The sequence below is a fragment of the Phocoena phocoena genome, chromosome 12, assembly GCF_963924675.1.
Source record: "Phocoena phocoena chromosome 12, mPhoPho1.1, whole genome shotgun sequence".
Lineage (NCBI taxonomy): Eukaryota > Metazoa > Chordata > Mammalia > Artiodactyla > Phocoenidae > Phocoena > Phocoena phocoena.
Window position 1 is genome coordinate 12,070,970 of NC_089230.1, and position 19,336 is coordinate 12,090,305.

At 35.9% G+C, this 19,336-nt stretch overlaps 2 protein-coding genes across 2 annotated transcripts in view; both read right to left on the reverse strand.

Annotated features, from left to right (window-relative positions):
* The window catches only part of TIAM2 (TIAM Rac1 associated GEF 2), a 357,519-nt gene extending 342,211 nt beyond the window's left edge, over positions 1-15,308 (reverse strand). Inside the window, exon 1 of the mRNA XM_065888960.1 lies at positions 14,609-15,308. The gene's annotated coding sequence lies outside the window, so the exon portion shown is untranslated. The remainder of the gene's footprint in view (positions 1-14,608) is intronic.
* The window catches only part of SCAF8 (SR-related CTD associated factor 8), a 90,291-nt gene continuing 84,910 nt past the window's right edge, over positions 13,956-19,336 (reverse strand). Inside the window, exons 24-25 of the mRNA XM_065888611.1 lie at positions 17,295-17,513; positions 13,956-16,072 (exon numbers count right to left, since the gene is read on the reverse strand). Of these exons, the coding sequence (XP_065744683.1) occupies positions 14,619-16,072; positions 17,295-17,513 (1,673 nt within the window). The 3' untranslated portion in view covers positions 13,956-14,618. The remainder of the gene's footprint in view (positions 16,073-17,294; positions 17,514-19,336) is intronic.

Consider the following 19,336-nt stretch of genomic DNA (forward strand, 5'->3'; position numbering starts at 1 on the left):
TATGGTTATTAGTCTCACCGTCTAAACAGAACTCCTCTGGGCTCCACAACCATCTGAAGTTGGTCTCAATACTGAATAATAAGCACTTCGGATATGTTACCACTTCTCTTTCAAAGAAAGAAAATTCAAGTTGGGTTCATTTTCTGATCTGCTACATGTACTGATCAAAGGACAAAAAATTGAGCTGAAATTCCATATTATAAAGACCAAATGTGAACATCTTTCAACTGCACTTCTAACTTGCAACATGATCTGCACACTTGAGGCCTCTGTAAGATGAGCTCTGATCACGGGCGTTATATTAACAGGAAAAGCCCATGCACTTCACCCAAAACTGACCACAAAATGGTGCGTAGGCCATTTTTCTCTCTTACCAAGTGAGGAAGAATTTACTGAAGGCAAACATATTCGTACAGCAATCAGGGTTATTTCTAAAGCTGTCAGGTTATATCTTTATTCCTCCCAAAGGAAATGAAAAGTGCACATGATTTGGAAACACGTTAAAAGGTATAAGAATTGAGAAAGGGAATGTTAAGTGTAGTTAAAGAACAACCTAGACATAAATAATTCAATTATGCTTAAAAAAATCTAAGGATTTCAATACCTGGCCCACATTTTCAGCTACTGATTAAAAAAAACAACTCTTGTTGTCTATTTACTGTTGCAAGTTACTACTAAAATCAAATTCTTTCAAAACCAACATTAAGCAAATAAAATTTCACTAGACACTTCAATTAACAAAGTACTGAGTTCAGTCAAGTTCCAAAGTGGACAAACTTCTGAGACTTATTTTTCTTAATATAAATTGGATCCAATCTCTGAGGGTGCTCAATACTAAAAAGTCAAAAAGGCCATAAGCACTGATTTCCATGATGACTCATAATCTTAAAATTTTTTTTTTTTTTTTTTTTTTTTTTTTTGCGGTACGCGGGCCTCTCACTGCCGTGGCCTCCCCCATTGCGGAGCACAGGCTCCAGACGGGCAGGCCCAGCGGCCATGGCTCACAGGCCCAGCCGCTCCGCGGCATGCGGGATCCTCCCAGACCGGGGCACGAACCCATGTCCCCCGCAACGGCAGGCGGACCCTCAACCACTGCGCCACCAGGGAAGCCCCTTAAAATATTTTATTCTAACATATTTGGATTACATAAACATGAAACCTTGACATAAAGGTTAACTTTCCCATTTCAAAAAGAAATCTGGGTATATTTAGGTGCTAAACAATGCTCGCCCTTTTCTTAAACAATCTGTGTTGGCCTCTCACTGGCTTTATTTTCTGTGGGAAATAATGCAAGTATGCTAGTCCTAATTTTATTCTCTTTTTCTGAGTTCTTTTCAATTTTCCTCCTCCAATGTAATTTTAAAAAACTGTCCCCTTAATATTTAAAAAAAAAGTTTAATATTGGAAACAAAAATTAACTGGGTTCAAAGGTCATGCCTTAGCATGTTTCTAATAATTACTTATAACAATTTTATTGACAAGGTTAAAGTCAACCTAAAACAAATGGCAAAGGATGTAATTATTCCATTTAACATCTTCATTAAGGATTCTTTTCCCTAAAAAGTTGAAAATAAGGCCAAAACACAATTGGGGCATTGTGACATCTATAAAATTAAGAGTCAATAAATAATCTTAACTATATTACTATTTTTGTTTTACAATACTTAAAAGAATTCAGGAACAGAACACTTAATTAACTAAATTATGCAAGATGTGACTGCATCTCAAGTGAGGTACAGACAAAACAATATTAACTGTGAATGGTGTTCATCAATGGAAAGTAACATCATGTAATGTCACCTTAAGAACTAAAAAACTATACACTGCAAACTGAGATGATGCTGGGATAACTGTTTAAGAAAGGCATACAATTTTAAATGGTAAAATGCTTCAGGGCCAGAATGAAGAGGTTTCAGTTCTAATGCTAATAACTGTGACTAGCACTGGCCACCTAGAGAAATGTGGAAAATTCGTGGCTTAGCAAGAGTCCCTGGATAGATTAATGGTACCTGTCATAGCTGGACCTGTAAAGTATATACATCTTTTGAGGGAAGAAGGAAAATGCTGGTACACCTTCCATATTTTTGAACCTTGCTCTAGGTAAATACTAGAGTGCTAGAACAAGGCAACAAATTCCGTTACTGATGGGTATCACAAAGCTAACTTCCCCCAGACTCAGGGTTCTTTCTACTATGCAAGTTATAGGAGGAACGGTACCCTAAAATATGTGAGTCACTCTCCTGGGGCTTCAAAGATTTTTAATTAAAGATGAAAGCTATAAGCTCAGAAGAATATCAGAAAGCCAGAAGCAAGAACGGTGCTAGGGCCTCAGCAGTCCTGTTAACAGAAGTGAAATTCCAGATCATAAAATGCTTAGAGAGCAGAAGGGTGTAGGAACAATCATGTTGGCGCAAAGGCATTGAGAACGTTACTAGTTCTCATTTACTACGATAGGTTGTAATACTAAAGAGGGCCCAAGGGTGTACATCAGACTCTCTTGTGCAGGACCACCCATGAAGTGTTCTTTCCTGGGTTAAATTCCAAAACCATATAAATGTCTGGGTTTTTTGCTTGTTTATCATCATCCCAAGAGGTCTACTGTTTGGGTTTCAAATACGTACTCTAAATACATGATGAGCCAAAAGTACTGTTTTTATTTTTATCAATCCATTCTAGGCAGAATGGCTCAATGAAATCATGTACTTCACTTTGTTTTTGTTTTTCTTGCAGTACGCGGGCCTCTCACTGTTGTGGCCTCTCCCATTGAGGAGCACAGGCTCCGGATGCGCAGGCTCACAGGCCCCGCCGCTCCGCGGCATGTGGGATCTTCCCGGACCGGGGCACGAACCCGTGTTCCCTGCATCGGCAGGCGGACTCTCAACCACTGCGCCACTAGGGAAGCCCTGTACTTCACTTTGAATTAATCAGTTTGATAAAAAGGAGTTTAGAATGGTGGTTCATAAATTAGAACATCCAAGAGGACGCCCATAAAACAGCCTTCAAAAAATTTACAAAAAAGAAAAGAAGAAAGTTTTCTTTTTGGTAGAATACTGAATACGATACAAGTCAAAAGGCCAAAAAGGGGCACATGCCTGCCCACTGCTGTATCCCTCTCACTCATCTCACATCTCTGTCTTCTCTCTGAAGTCTTTCTTATTCAGTCTCAATTACCTTTTGGTGTCTTTGAAACCAGCTGGTGCAAAGAAAGAAGCTGAAGAAAATCCACCAAGTGAACCATACGACTGATGCTATTGAGAGCCCTGGACAGTAATTTTAGAGAGTACTATTAGGCTATAATAAATCAGAAGATGAATCATAACTCAAAAATCATTTAAAGCTACTTTTTTTGTTAGCCAGCTATCAGAAATATTATTGCTTTGCTCACTCTCATTCTCTGAGAATACATTTAGTACCGAGTACAAATTAATTTCCAGTTATTGGGGCATTTAAACGAGTCATTTTTCTAATAAAGACTGAGTTGGCCCTGATGAGACTGTATCAGCCTTTAAAGATCTAATTCCTAGGAACTACAAGTTTGCTAAGCATGTGTGAGACTCAAAGCAGAGAAAGATATTGCTTTTAAGTTGTCTGATTCCTGAGAGAATATTCAAGTACAATCATAAAAAGATCAAAAGAAAATCTACAAAGCGTGCTAAAGGTTGAGAAGGTGCCTGATATATACACATATGCATGTACATATATACATGTATGTGTATAAATTGTATTAGATTATCAGAAACCATTTTGAAATGTTAAATTTAAAATGTAAAGTCAAGAAACAAAAGCAAAGACTACTCACTGACAGAAAAAATATATACCATTAAAAATCAACCTGGAAGAAAAAAAAAAAAAATCAACCTGGCTCAACCACTTCCAGGCAGAAGAGATGCTTTAAGATGCCAAAGTAGATATCTGACAACAAAACACAACAAAAGGCATTAAGTAGTCAAGAGCGACTTTCTTTTTCCACCAGACCATCAACCACTGGAGTTAATGACAATGGACAGAGAGCTGTCTAAACTGCTAAGAACAAAGGGAAAAAGTAGCAAAGTATTCCTCTGGAGAAACTGAGAAAATCACACCTTGAAAGGACTCAATGACAAATCACAAAATGTCAGCCTTACTCAACTCTCTGGACTTAGATGTCATCCTGATTTCAAGACCTGGTTATACTACTCCTATATGCTCTGAAAATCATTTCCATCTGATGTTTAGTGCTTTAGAAAAGAATCAAGGCCATACCCTCATCTACAACCCTTGGATAGTTAGAATAATCACATAGCTGGGGGCTCATAAGACCCAAAGGCTAGTCAGTGCCTTTATTCTCATAGTTTCTCAGGTGAATCCTCCATTCGAATTTTTCCTTCATCCATGAACATTCCCACATTCCCTACTTTTACTAACAGTTAAATGAAAATGCTGCTGGTGTAAGGGAAATCCTTTTTTGACCCTTTGAAAATGGATACTAATTTAAGAAGTCACTCTTTGTCTGCCATTAATTAAAATGTACACTACTGAGTTTATCTGCTCAGAGCATAGAAGTCATGTTAGGAAGAAAACTTTCAACACAGAGCTCAAATTAAAACAAAGGCTTTGAACTGTGGATCTGGAGACAGGTACAGTTTGTACTTACACCTCCCTATTTAAAGTACTGCATCTACAGCATGTGGCAAAGAAAAAGTACAGCTGTAACACAGTCGAAGGGACTGCCAAATCCCAAATTTAGCTTTCTATATCAAGGTAACAATTAAATTTTACATTATCCCCTAAAGTCTAGCTATTATTTTTTTTTAAAGCTCTGATGAGAAATTAAATTACTGCTTTACATTTGGAAGCACAGGTGACTACAGTTATTGTGGCATTTCATGATTTCCAATGGAACCAAGATCCCTACTGTCTTCCTAAACTGGTTGCTATGAATGACTAGATAGTCCAGAATGGACAGTAATTAAATAACTTCACTTCTCTCTCCCAAGTAGATAATATCTTTTGAGACCTCAAATTTTATTTGACAGACTTAATTTGGGATAAAATAACTCTAAATATGCTTTTCAAATTCTCAGTGTCATATAGGGAGGTCTAATAAAAATTTTTTTAAGCATTTTTCTACATGATTTAAGACAATTTTTCCCATACAATGGATTGAGTCAGACACAATTTTTAAAAAGTAATTTGTTTATTTCAGTGATTAACAACTTTTCTTTTCTCCCCCACATGGCTGCATGGCGCGGCTTGTGGGATCCTAGCTCCCCGACCAGGGATCGAGCCCTCACCCTCAACAGTGAAAGCGTGGAGTCCTAACTACTGGACCGCCAGGGAAGTCCCAACAACTTTCTTTTTAGTATGAGTGTATTTATGAGAAAAGTATAAATCTTTTTTTTTTTTCATTTTAATCGAATCAGCCTTTTTCAAGTCCCATGGAAAAATCTCTACTCTTAAAACTTGAGTTCCTACTTTGCTGAATAAGAAAATGAGGAATACTATGTTTTCACCATTAAATTGTTACTATCTGGACATATTTGGACAATTAACAAAAGGAAGGAAGCCGTCTAATTGTTCTTCCTGAAATGAGATCACAGCCATCTCTTCATTACCAGCAAGCCAGGTACACCAGCAGGCTTGCCACTAGCCTAACAATTCAAACTCCCATTTAAAGACTGGTACTGAGGACCAGAAACACAAATACAGCTCGAATAACTAAGTAAGCTGTAGAGGTAGAAAAAAAGACTTCAGAGCTTTGAAGTTCTAAGAACATATAACTCCATCCCATCCCCTCTCCCTACCCCCTGATGTGAGGTTGTTAATATTCAAATCTGCATAAATTATCCCTTATTTGCAATTAATATACAACAGTGATTTGCATGCCCCCAAAGTCTCTATTAGCCACTTTGGACAATTATAACAATAGTGAACACCCAGGTATACTACATGTCAGGCAGTGTTCTAAGTGCTCTGGTGCTCTTCGAATGAAAATCAGGAGAATTCTCCATTCAAATTTCTACAGAAGTTATAGGGGACCTTGTTAAAACACCTATTTAGTAAAGACCTATATTTTTATACAACTTGGATTCAGTCAGCTACAAAGCCATTTTTCACTCAAAGATTTTGCTGGACAATTGTATGAAAAAATAGAGATATATATTAAGGTTATGCTACTAGATAAATAAAAATAGTGAACAAATTGTTAATTTATTTGGTAAATGAAAAACCTATTTCTAACAAACCACTAAAACAGCAAAATGATAGTTATATCATTTGCTTAACAGGAAATTTTAATGAGCAGACAAAACAAATGCTAATATACTATAAAAAAGAAACAATATAAATGAAATGGAAAGACACATTGCATATTTTCAGTGTAGCTGTATTCAATGAAGTCCAAAAAACCTTCACTTTTAAAAGTCAGCATGAATTTTTTTAAGTGCAAGAATAATTTTCAGTAAATAGATTCTTTGCTACATAATGCCAATACTTTTGGATTTTCTTTGCCGATTTGTTAGTTGAAGTATTACTAAAAAACATAAAAGTATGGGCGTTACAAATTCATCTTAAAAGCTAGGCAGTGGCTATCGTATTTAACAATTTGCAATACTTGTATGAAGGTTGTAAATTTGTTTATAACACCCAAAGTAATTTACAAATGGAATTCTATAAAGATGTGTTTCATCACTCTAAAATGTGACTCTCTTTCCCCCCTGTATGTGTGTTTTAAACTGTTCCAAGTGTATTTACTTAGATCTTAAATAGTTACAGAATCCAGTCATAGGTTGTTATGAAATGTGTCCTCCAAAAACATATGTTTAAGTCCCAACTTCCAGTACCACAGAATGTGACCTTACTTGGAAACAGGGTCATTATAAATATAATTAGTCAAGATGAGGTCATGCTGGAGTAAGGTGGGCCCCTAATCCAATAAAACTGGTGTGCTTTCAAGAAGAAAATTTAGATACAGACAAGCACAGAAGGAAGATGATGTGAAGACACAAGACGGAAAACAGCCATGTGATGACACAGGCAGAGACTGAAGTGACATATCTACAAGCCAAGAACAAGGATTGCTGAGAACTTCCAGAAGTTGGGAAGAGGCAAGAAAGGATTCTCCTCTAGAGCCTTCAGAGGGAGAATGGCCCTGCCAACACCTTGATTTCAGACTTCTAGCCTCTAGAACTATGAGAAATTAAGTTTCTGTTGTTCTAAGCCACCCACTTTTTGGTATGTTGTTACAGCAGCTCTATGAAATTAATTATACAGACCATATATTATAATTAGAATCTACCTGTCCAAAAGAGCATTTTTTTAAACTAAGGCATAGCTTTGAAGTCAGCAAACTCAGGGTTCAAACACCTATGCAAATCAAAGGCTGTGTGACCATGGATTTGAGTTTGCTTATTTGTAAAGAAGGGAAAATGAATCCTACCAAACAGTGTTATTTCTGAAGATAAATTATATAGAATGTCAATGACACAGAGGTTAAAATTTTTCTCTGTCCACTCTCAAACCCCTCTCCCTGTAATGAGAATGTATTTTAACATATGGTCAGACACTATTTGGCTAACAATTCAGAAAGTAATATGATAAAAAGAGGACTAATTCAAATATCACTAAATAAATTTTATAAAAAACACTGTCCTAAATGAAGCCCTGATAGCGTTGCTTAGAAATCTCTAAATCTTTACCCTGGGCATGACCACAGTGCTATGTGGTGTGCTGTTTTTCAGAACCTTCTAAGAAGGTAAAAGCTACCCTATCTAAAAAGGCTAGTTTCAATAACCAGAGAAGGTCAATTCTTAAACAAGTTATCTTTTATACTTTCAAAGGTTATTTATTTAATACAAATCTTCTGATTTTACTAATATTCTTACTAATGTGTAAACTGACCCAAGTTCAGTAATAAACACAAGACTCATGTCATTAAAAAGCGACTGTTCAAATGCAAGAACTTTTTATTTCATGTAATAATAACATAAGCAAATAATAATTAACTTTGGCAAGATTAGTAGAAATAGAAGTATAACTCACAAATATGATAGGCATGTTCCCCTGATGTGTGGATTAGGCAGTAATACAGCCACAATGTTTAGAATCATCTGTCCAAAGACTTTGGAAAAGGTGATCCAAGGCCAGCACCATGACATGCTGTGGATTAAACCTCATATGCACCTAAGTTTAGTGACTTGAAGAAAGCCTAGAATCAGGTTATATATTCTAATAAAGTAAAATAACTGTAAATTATTCACTACTACCAAAGACAGCAGCTAACCTCCAGACTGCTTGAATTCAAGTGGTGAATAACGACTAACATTGAATGCTTACTATGTGTAAAGATAACTTTACATATTTCATTTATTTCAAGCCACAGAATATTCCTAATATATGAGTTTTATACACAAGAAAACTGAGTACTAAATTATGGCTAAATATACAGTGTATAACTGCCACATTTTAGAAAGGAGCTGCCAAAGCCACAAAAGTATAAATTTGGAAGCTATCACTGGCTCTGCTTTACAAGTATTAAAACATTTTAAAGAATAAAAAAGTTTTGAAATTTTATTTAATTCGTGGGAAAAGGTGTTTTCAAAAAGAAATCTTATTTAATATCAATGCAACACAAACCTGCCTCCAAAGTAGCAAGTTATTTAGAAAGTTAACAATATTATGCTATGGTATCACTTTAAGAAAAAAAACATATTCTGAAAGTAGAATCTAAGAAAATGAAGCTGAAGTGAATGTTCAGACACTGGAAAAGAAGACAGCCCCAAGTACACCTGTACCAGTGAAAACATAAGTTCAGTGTTGCACTGCAGCCTTACCCTATAAGGATAAGCCTGGTACGCATGTTATGTTTTTCCGCACAAATTTATTTGCCTTTTCTAAAGAGAAGAGGAACTAATAGTTGGTGAACCTCTGCCACATATGCCTGGCACTTTATTAAGTGGTACATGTTAATTTTTTAATCTGACAGGCCTGGGTTTCAATCTTTGCTCAAATATTTACAGGTGGTGAGATCTTAGGATATTAAATCCGTGACTCAGGTTTCTCTTAGTAAGAGATACTAAAGCAACAACTACCTCACAGGACTGTCAATGAGAATTATATTATGCAGGTAATAAAACCATCCCAGTTCTTGTCACACAGTATATGCCTATTAAATATTAGCTAATATTATCATCAATTAAAAAAAAAAAAAAAGCAGCCCTGCAGGCCAGCTTTTAAGAAATGATGCTTCAAGGTGCAGTAACTTGTCCAAAGACATATATTTAGAAATGTTAGTTTTGAAAACCCAAAGGCAATAAAACCTATGCTCTCTTAAAAAGTGTTCCAATATTGTTAGCCTTTCCCTCTGTTCCTCCTGCTTCCTCAGCTGGTCTTTTACAGAAGAGAAAACTTATTTCATTGGCTCAAGGTACTTAAATGCTGGAAACGACCTTAGAAATCACTAAGCAAAGGAGTAGCAAATTGCTTTCAACAGACAAATCCAACGGATAGCCTCTGCCTGGAATGATAGGTCAAAAAGGAGGCTGGGAGGTGCTGTGATGAGAATTCTGAGAAAGGCAGAAAAATAAGATAAAACAGTGACAGCCGCCCACGGGCTGAGTGATAGTGGTGGGAGGTGGGAGGACAGACAACACAGGTCAACCAAGTGCTACATTCTGCCGCTGCTGTGCGAGCTTAATACGCTCATTAAACTAACTCATTTAATTCTCACTAAACTCAGGGCTCAAGGTCACAAGTTCCAGGCGCACTCTCTACCACCTACTGGGCTCTACATAAGCATGCCCTCAGCTTCCTTCGCTACAGGTCACCCTACTATCCAAAGCATCTCACATTTCTCATACAATATAAAGTTAGCCCATTAGCACCATTCTACCCCTTGATATACTACACATATTTTACAGATTACTTAGAATATTTGTTCCATATCTTGACTAGAACAAGGCAGGGTAATTCTAAGTACATATGAGGTGAACAGCCCCCTGGGGGAAAAAAAAAGATCTAAGTAGAGGGGAAGAAAAATGCCTGAGCAAAGCTCATGCCAAAATAAACCACTGACTTGCATTAGTCTTTGATGTGCAACCCACTTCTAAGTAGTCCTACTAGTAACATTACTCCTAATCCCTGATAAGCTTAATGCTTGCAGTTTTGGTCCCAAAGGGACCCTTTTTATAATCAAAGCATTTAATTACATGATACATCTAGTAAATTTTTCTTTGAGGTATCCAATAACAAAGTTTCACCTGGGTCAAAAATACTTCCAACAAAACCATCTCATATGCGTCATCCTTCTGTCCCTTTCTTGCTATAATAATTCATTTTTAGATTAACACTTGAATTTAAAACATCTGTGATGGACTTCTCTACTTTTTATTCACCCTCCAACACCAATTACCACAATTAACTGTATACTTTATTGAAACACTAAAAATAATTTTGTATCACTATTTTAAAAAAAAATGTAAAAAAATCTCAAGTGTATGGTACATTAAATATTTGCATATTTTAACATATCTAAAGTGGTGATATGTGGAAGGTATGTGTGTGTGTGTTGGTGTATGAACATGAATATCTCCCCAGGAGATTCTGTATTAGTAAGTCTGTGGTGACCATCCCCACCCCATATTTTCAAAAAGCTCCACAGGTGATTCTTCTGTCACACATTTCCTGGCTGAGAACCACAGAGAAAGTGTATTTCACATAGCTTTCAATACACATGCCCTCATTTAAAGTATGCCCCCAAAGAAAACAATTTGTGCCATTAATTTTAAATTCTAGTTCTAGAAAGTTCTGCTGGATCAAGGTATCTTGTTTTTAATCTCCCATTAAAAAGTGTAGCAACCTGACCTTTTTTTTCAGAAGTAGAAAATAAAATTTTTAGAGCCTACAGCTTAAGTTAATTTAAAAGATGGTTCCTATAAAACCACAGCATCATCAAGTAAGCAAACATTTATAATTCTCTGCCACACTAATATTTATGATTTCTCACATAATTTTATTTTGCCTATCTTAAAAATGAATATACACTTGCTCTCCTCTTCTTCATTATGTAAAATATTTAAAGAGTAAAATGTTAATGCTTTTTTTCTTTGAAAGAGTTAAAAGCCCTTAAAACATTTTATTAATATAGCACCCAATAATAACGATGAAGGCACATAAGGTACAACAAAATTATTTTTAATCAAATGTTAAATTTTTTTTCATTAAATGTTGTGCCCATCTAAAATATATACAATGACAAAAAAAATCAGAATTTTTCTAAATCACTTTACTGAGTAAGGGAATATATATATATATGGAGTGTGTATATATATATATATATATCAAAGAAATACCATATTTCTTTGATCCTAAGACACATTTTACATTCTGACATTTCTGAATTACAAATGTGTCTTATAAATCGCTGGCATGTCATATTGGAAGCATTTAAAAATTTCTGAATGGTGCTTCTTACAATCAATGATACCTTAGATCTGATGAACTAGTGTTTATAAAAAAATACTTTTTCAAATTAAAATAGGTAACTTTCTTTTTAAATGTAACGAAACTGTCCCATTCCCAAAACAACCCCAAATTTGTGAAGAATGGCCAATAAATTTGGTGAAGCAACTAAATTACCAGAACAAAAGCAACTGCTCTGGTAAGAATGTAATAGTTTAAATAATAAACAAATTGTATTAATTAAATATTATATGAAGTCATTTCCAGAGTTTTAAACAAATAATTTTATACTATTCCATCTTCCAATGCTTTCTAAGTATTCTGCACAGCCTACACATTGAAATAAAATTAAAATAAAGGAACACTCCACCTATGATGTGCTGTAGATAAAGACTACCTTGCTTTAAAATAAGTTTCTATCTACAATATAAAATGATCACGGTACAGTATATGCATTCATGCTAAGAACAGAAGCCAATGTTTAATGAAATGTTTAAACACACAAAAAATTTAGAAATTAGTGTCTATTAACGCTGCAATCTACTAATACCACACTAAGTCCTATCATTCTCTCTCTAAAATATCACAAATCAAAACACTAGGTGACCTCCTGTCTAATGTAATTATTGCCTGCAGCACTTCAACTGTTTTATTAAAGTATTGAGGTACTCCTTGCATATTTCTAACTGCTAGCATTCTAGTGACAGCAGTACTGTGATCAAAAGCGTCAAAAATGTGATAGGTCTTATGTCAAACTTAGCAAAGTAAGACAATTAACTTTTCTCTCCACCGTTTAAAAAAAAATAGTGAACGTAAATATCAATTTTGGAAATTCAGTATGAGGATGAATAATATCCTTTCACTCAAACATTACACAACAATACAAGGATACAGTGAGCCTAACTACACATAATTATTTTTCAGCTGTTTTAATTAAGCGTGTCACCCATTTCCAAGATGGGTTTCTAGGAGGCAGTACTGACAACTGATTAGGTAACTTCCACCATCAGAATCATCAAACCAGTGCAATACTTGTACACATTTTATTTTCAAGTTTGCACCTGAAGGCCCAAGGGTGATAAAAAACTTGGGATCAAAAGTCACTGAAAAGTCTCACTTTCTTTTTTCTTGCTACTTAATCCAAGTGAATGTCACTTAAGTTTGATAATGATAAATGTAACTAAAGTAGTTTGAGAGAAATCCCAGTTAATGTAATTTCCTTAAGGACAAGGCTAAATCTTTCCAGAATATTAAAACTTTGTACCAATGTCACAGTTTTTCCCATTACCCCAAGGAAATGATCTGAAACCAACTCGAAATTATTGGACTGAATTCAATTACCCTAGAAATAAACACCAAACTCCCCCTCTCATCCACTTTTCCAAAAAAACAAAATAAATAACATACTATTTCTATTTCAGAACCTACAAGAAGAAAAGACTTTATTTTTGGTGAGAATCCTTAAAGATCTATAGAGCATCAGAGGGAAGCAAAAACCACCCAACGTTCAATGGCTGGTGTACTCCATCATTTCTTCTGGTGCGGGGTGGGGTGGGGGGCTTGACAAATGTAACTTAAGAATTTTAGGTAAATAGAACAAATGAGGAATTACTGGAATAGGAGACAAAGCAACTGTTCATGGGACCAAATGAAAGCCATCATTAGAAACGGAAAAACACCAATGGTTTTATATATATGTGTATATATGTAAAACCCAAAGGAGAAACAAACAGCAAATAAATGAAAAAGCAAAAGCAAAAACATAATAATAATAAATAAAACAGGAAACGTATCCCCAACTTTTCTGCTACTCAGTTTACCTTGGAGGCTAATCTGAACAGCATTATGCAGAGCCTACAAAACACATGACGGACACATTGTTTCTGGTATACAAGTTAATGTTTTAAAATCCACCAACACTACTCTACATTTTGTGCAACTGAGAAATTCACTTCAGGCAAGTGACCAGTAAGTACTTCAGTATAAGCACTATCTATGCAGAATAGCAAATAGTGTGAAACAAAGCAATGCAAGCATTTACGTGGAATTCAGCTTGATGCTAAATCTGGCTTCATGCTTAACTGTATTAAAAGAGAACGGCCAAACTGCCAATGTATTTCTTTACAATATTTCTTATTTTACCATCATAAAGGCTAAGAGCTGTAACTATGAGCAATGTCAATTAGCCAAATTTCTCTCATTTTCTATCCAGTTTTAAAGAATATTTTACTATCTAAACTACCAACTTTCTATTTTTCTCTGTATGTGCATGAAAATAGACGTACAGAGAAAGAAAACTCTACGTATGACTTATGCAATAAATATACACAGATATTACACACATACTAATGAGACTGCATGATTTTTATATCAAAGTACATGCTTTTTTCAACCACATGGTTCTTTGTTGTTATTACGAGTTAATAGAAAAATTCTGCAACAACTAAGCACATGCTGCCAATGATCCATGGTTTTAAGAATCTGTAGGTTAAAAAAATACAATTCCTAGAACACTGTTATCAAACAAATAAGTTTTATTGGCATCTAAAAACAAAATTCACCCAACATTGAAACGTACTTTAATATTTATGTTGTTTTCTTTTTTTCTTTTTTCTTTTTTTACTCACTGCAGTATGAGGAACAAATCACAAACACTTACTTTGGAGAAACAGAGACCATAGTGTAGATTTTACAAAATCACTTTTTAAAATCTCTGTATTGTGCTCCTCAAATATCTAGAGCCAGTCTTTGCATAAAATATCACAGCTTTGTCTATTACCTTAAAATTCTGCAGCAGCCTAAAGATATGGATAAGATATACCACCGTTTGCTATTTTGAAATATATCTATTACCATATCCAACCTAATGGTAGTATCTAAAAAATTCTTTCTTCCATAGGAAGTCTCTGACAAGCTGTTATTCATTTCCTTGAAGTTAAAAGAATCTGGGGGCAACATTTATATTTTATCAGAAAAATAAAAAAATGTTTACCTACCATGTTCATATTAAGAACAATGTCTATACAAGTCAGTTGTACAATTATTTTAAGAGAAAGGTGAACATGAACATCAGATTAACTTAATTCTGGCAGACAAAAGTGAACTATGGTCCAGTCAGCCATTAATCTATTACAGAGAGATGACAACTTTACAAAATGTATCTTTTACCTACTGAGTGATGATTATGTCCCCTCAGTTTCTGTGCTTTCTACCACTGGTTCACTCTCTATATCAGCAACTGTGTCACTCTTCTCCTTGCTTATTTCACTTGAAGATGACAGTTTTTCATAAAGTTCAGGATCACTCTGCGCTGGTAGAGGTGGTGGCTGAGCATGTCTCTCGGTATTTTCACCATTAACCTGAGGCACATTATCACCTTTCCGTTGAGAAGTGGCCCCTTCAAAAAAATCAAAAACCCGAGCATGAGGAGGGGGGACCCAGGTGTTTTGAATTCTATCTCGTCCAAAACGACTTCCATTAATTTCTCTGCAGAAATCAAAATCTCTGTCATCCCTATCCCTTTGCCTCTCCCAGGGTCTTCTGCGGTCATCAAAATCTCTGTGAACTTCTTGTCCAAATCCTCTGTTCCAAGGACCACTTCTAGGATCAAACCGATAGTTTCCAGACCGAAATCTACCTCTTTCTTCATGTAAGCCTTTTGGACCACCATAGACAGGCAGAACCCGATGCTCTCTCTCGTCAAAATCTCTATGCCCCCAGGGCTTCTCTGGAGTAAAGCCAAAGTGGTCTCTTCGACCAAGATGATCTATGCCTGGCCTCACAAGATTCTCTCTAATATCTACAGGAGGTCGTCCAAAATGATCTCTACCGTCTAATGGAGGCCTTCCAGGACCTTCTCTTGGATCTACAGGCCGTCCAACCACATCCCTAACATCCACCGGGGGAGGTCTACTAATGGTTTCCCTGGTTTCTATGGGAGGAAACCGGTAATCTCTATCTCCTTCCTGTTGAATGTTATCATTCCCAAGTGGTATCCTTTTTTCTGGATTAGCAACATTGTCTACACTTTGTCTTCCAGGAACTAGAAAAGGTCTTTCAGGTGGACTAAAAATATCTCCTGGAGCAAAAGGACCACGGGGTGGTGGATGAAGAGCTGAATCAAGCACCGCTGGGGGAGGGAGTCCCCGCTGAGGTGGAATTCCAGGCTGCATTAAAGGGAATCTTGGTCCAGGTGTCTGTGGTATTAGTCCTGGACGAATGTCTAACATTGGCATTGCAGGCATCCTTTGATTAGAAAGATTTAAAGGGGGTAAATTTTGAGGCCCAGCTGGTGGCTGTGTTCCCAAAAGTCCAGAAGTATTTGGAACACTGGGTGGCTGTACTCCCATAAGTCCGGAATTGTTAGGTATATTTGGGGGTAGCATGCCCAGAAGTCCAGAACTACTTGACACACTTGGTGGCTGTATTCCCAAAATTCCAGAGTTATTTAGAATATTTGGTGGCTGGGCTCCAATAATCCCAGAACTATTGGAAACATTAGATGGCCGGACTCCAAGAATTTCATTATTACTTGATACATTTGGTCTTTGGACTCCCAGAATTCCAGAATTGTTCGTCACATTTGGCGGCTGTCCTCCTAAAATCGCAGAGCCACCTGAAACATCATTTGGAATCACTAAAATGGAAAGAAGAAAAATAACACAAACAATCATTCTGGTGTGAAAAGGAAACTATGTTTATAATTATTAATGCTATAATTTCCAGCAGTTAATCAGCTACTTGTATCCCCCCAAGAATCCACAGGTACACTAGATATTAAAAAATTAAAGCTAAAATTAATACCATACGTAGTGAAATTTAATATTAAAACATAAGTGGGGCTGCTACCTAAAATCTTTACATGAAATCTTTTTAAGTTAAATAAAAATATCAGGTTTTATACTGATTCTCCACCTTTAACAAAAGTCTTTCTGAAGTACAAACAATTCTTAATATACTAACAGTGGTGCCATAAAAAAAGGACTTTGGTTCTGAAGATCCTAGGGGCAGGACAGGAATAAAGACACAGACGTAGAGAATGGACTTGAGGACACCGGGAAGGGGAAGGGTTAGCGGGGACGAAGTGAGAGAGTGGCATGGACATACACTACCGAATGCAGAACAGGTAGCTAGTGGGAAGCAGCCACATAGCCCAGGGAGATCAGCTCGGTGCTTTGTGACCACCTAGAGGGGTGGGATAGGGAAGGTGGGAGGGAGACGCAAGAGGGAGGAGATATGGGGATATATGTATACGTATAGCTGATTCACTTTGTTATAAAGCAGAAACTAACACACCATTGTAAAGCAATTATACTCCAAGATGTCAAAGAAAAAAAAAAAAAAAGATGTATAGTGTAGCCAAAAGAACACTAAGCTTGCAGGTTTAAAAAATCTAAAACTGAGAGTTTAATTCCTGGCTCTGCTACTTAAAGCCTGTGTGTGGCATCATGCAAGTAAATAAACTGCTTTACGGTTGCAGGAAGAAAGAAAAAAAAAGGGACTCGCTGCTTTCAAAACTATATTTATCTTCTAGACCTAGCTGGATATCTGGTAGTAGTTACTTATAACTAATACTTGTTTGTTTTAATCTTTCTGTAAGTATACATATTTTGTGCAATCTTATTTTGATAACACATTAAAACAGTTCCAATAGGCCAAAAACAGGAGGAGAAGGAGTCTTAATGGAAAGGTGTCAAAATCTATACTATCCTAAAGAGAATGCCAAATTTGTTTTTAACAGGAATTTTAGGAGATAAATGTTTTACACATTCATGGCACCTAAGAATTAAACACCAATATAGAGAAGTAGTGATCATGATTTAGCTATGTATCTCTGGGGATTTCTTTTTTCTTTTTACCTGATCTGGTGTTTTCACCAGAAGAAATCTGGTGGTCTATAAGATGAGGTACTTTTTCTTCAGGCTCTGCTTGTTTAGTTGGAGGATTAAAAACACTTCCAGCTGGCAGAGTGGAAGTAGCAAGACTGCTGGCAACAGAACCACCTGGCAAAACAAGGCTACCAAATCCAACATCTTTCACAGTTTCTGGAGTCATAGATAATGGCGGCTGCACTAAAGCTGTTTAAAGAAGGAGAATATATATTTCAGATTTAATTAGCTAATCAATTCATGTGCTAGGTAAAAATATTAAGTATGACCAACACTGGTCTTGCCAAAGTTTTAAATGACTTCCTATCCTCTTTCCCCAATTATTTGGTAAGACGGCTCAGTTAACATGACATATGTGAATTCTCTTCTGGTCCCTTTATTTCATTTATAATGAAAACTATCTTCTGGCAGCTTGAGTGTTTCACTTAATGGCATCTCTGTATCACCTAGCACATTATATAATAACTGATGCTCAAAATGACAAATGAGTCATCCTGAAGAAGCTAAATTATATTTAGAAAGCTTCATTTTTTAAAAATAGGGAAAAACAACAATTTTTAGAAATATTTTCAAGAGAAATGTTTAGTAAAATAAGGATCCATACTTAAGAACAAAATCCCAGCAATTAAAAAAAATCATAATTTTTCAAGGGTGCCAGTTATGGGAGTATCTAAATATAGAGAAATGATTGGCGAAAACCAACAAATATGAGAGTGAAAATCTGCCCAATCCCGCTGAATCTGTAAGTACGAGGGTCTTTACATTCACTACCTTTTGTCAAATGAGGCAGGAAACTCATCAGGTGAGAACTACACATAAAAAGGTAAAACCATTTCTTTTTTATAAAGATATAAAAAAGGCATAAAGAACGGGTAGAAAAACTCTTCTGTATATGTCACCTATATGTTAAAAAACTAAGCTAGAGGAGTATAAAAATCACACACAGAATTTCTAGTCAAATTTATTTCACAACACTACTAAATCATGTACTTTGGGATTTTAGAAACTTTTATCCTCACATTTAACTCTGGACTACCTAGACAAACTGTTAGCACAGAAAAGAGCTGTAAAATTGGGATAAAAATCAACCGGGATCATGTATGGGAATTATGAGAATTAGGTAAGACAGTGTGAACAATTAGGGAAGCAGCTGGCACACAGTGGTGTTTCTCCTTCTCCTTTAATTGACCCCCGGTTTTCCAAAATGAACAGTGTAAGGAGAAACAACTGGGAGGGAGGCTCTAAGTAAGGTGAGTCTCTGTGAATGGTGAATTCAGAAACGGCTTATGAACACTTTTCTAATTTTCAGAAAGAATAAACAACTCTTCCTAATTAACCAACAGTAACACAAAAAGGATCCTAATGTTGTCTAAACACTGAAGGAGAGAAAAGAGTTTAAAAATGTAAGAAAAGTGGGTTATAACACCAAAACGTAAAACTGTATCATATACACTCTCTTTACAATGAAGTCCTTTGGTCTAGTATTAGGCCAAAAAGCTCTCAAAAACTGATGCAGTCATCTCAAAAGAATAGAGAAGTAACATGAAAGGCTCTTACTGCCCAAAAATGAACAAACTGAACTTTGGTGAATGCAAGAAAGGTGAATGCAACCACTTGGAAGTAAAATCCATTAATCCATAAACACTACTAAAAGTGAAGGAGAAAAAAGTAGAGGGAAGGGAGTGGAGAAGGAGAAATAAGAGAAATCCTCCCCCACCTTCAGTCACTGGATATCACAGGTAATATCCATAGAACTCATTACTCTGAAAAATTACACTTACAGGAAAGAATTTAGCATCTCCTGTACAACTGTACTTCAAGGTAACTAAATACTACTAGTTGATAAGAGAGTTTTTCTTTACAGAAAAAATTCCTGCTAAGAAATGTGGAAGGAATTACAAAATTCGGAAGGTCACCACTTTGCAACTAATGAAAAGTAGATTCAGCAATAATAATCAAAAGATGAAACCATCTGATGAAAATCTGAAGGGCAACTTTTTTAAATGACCAGG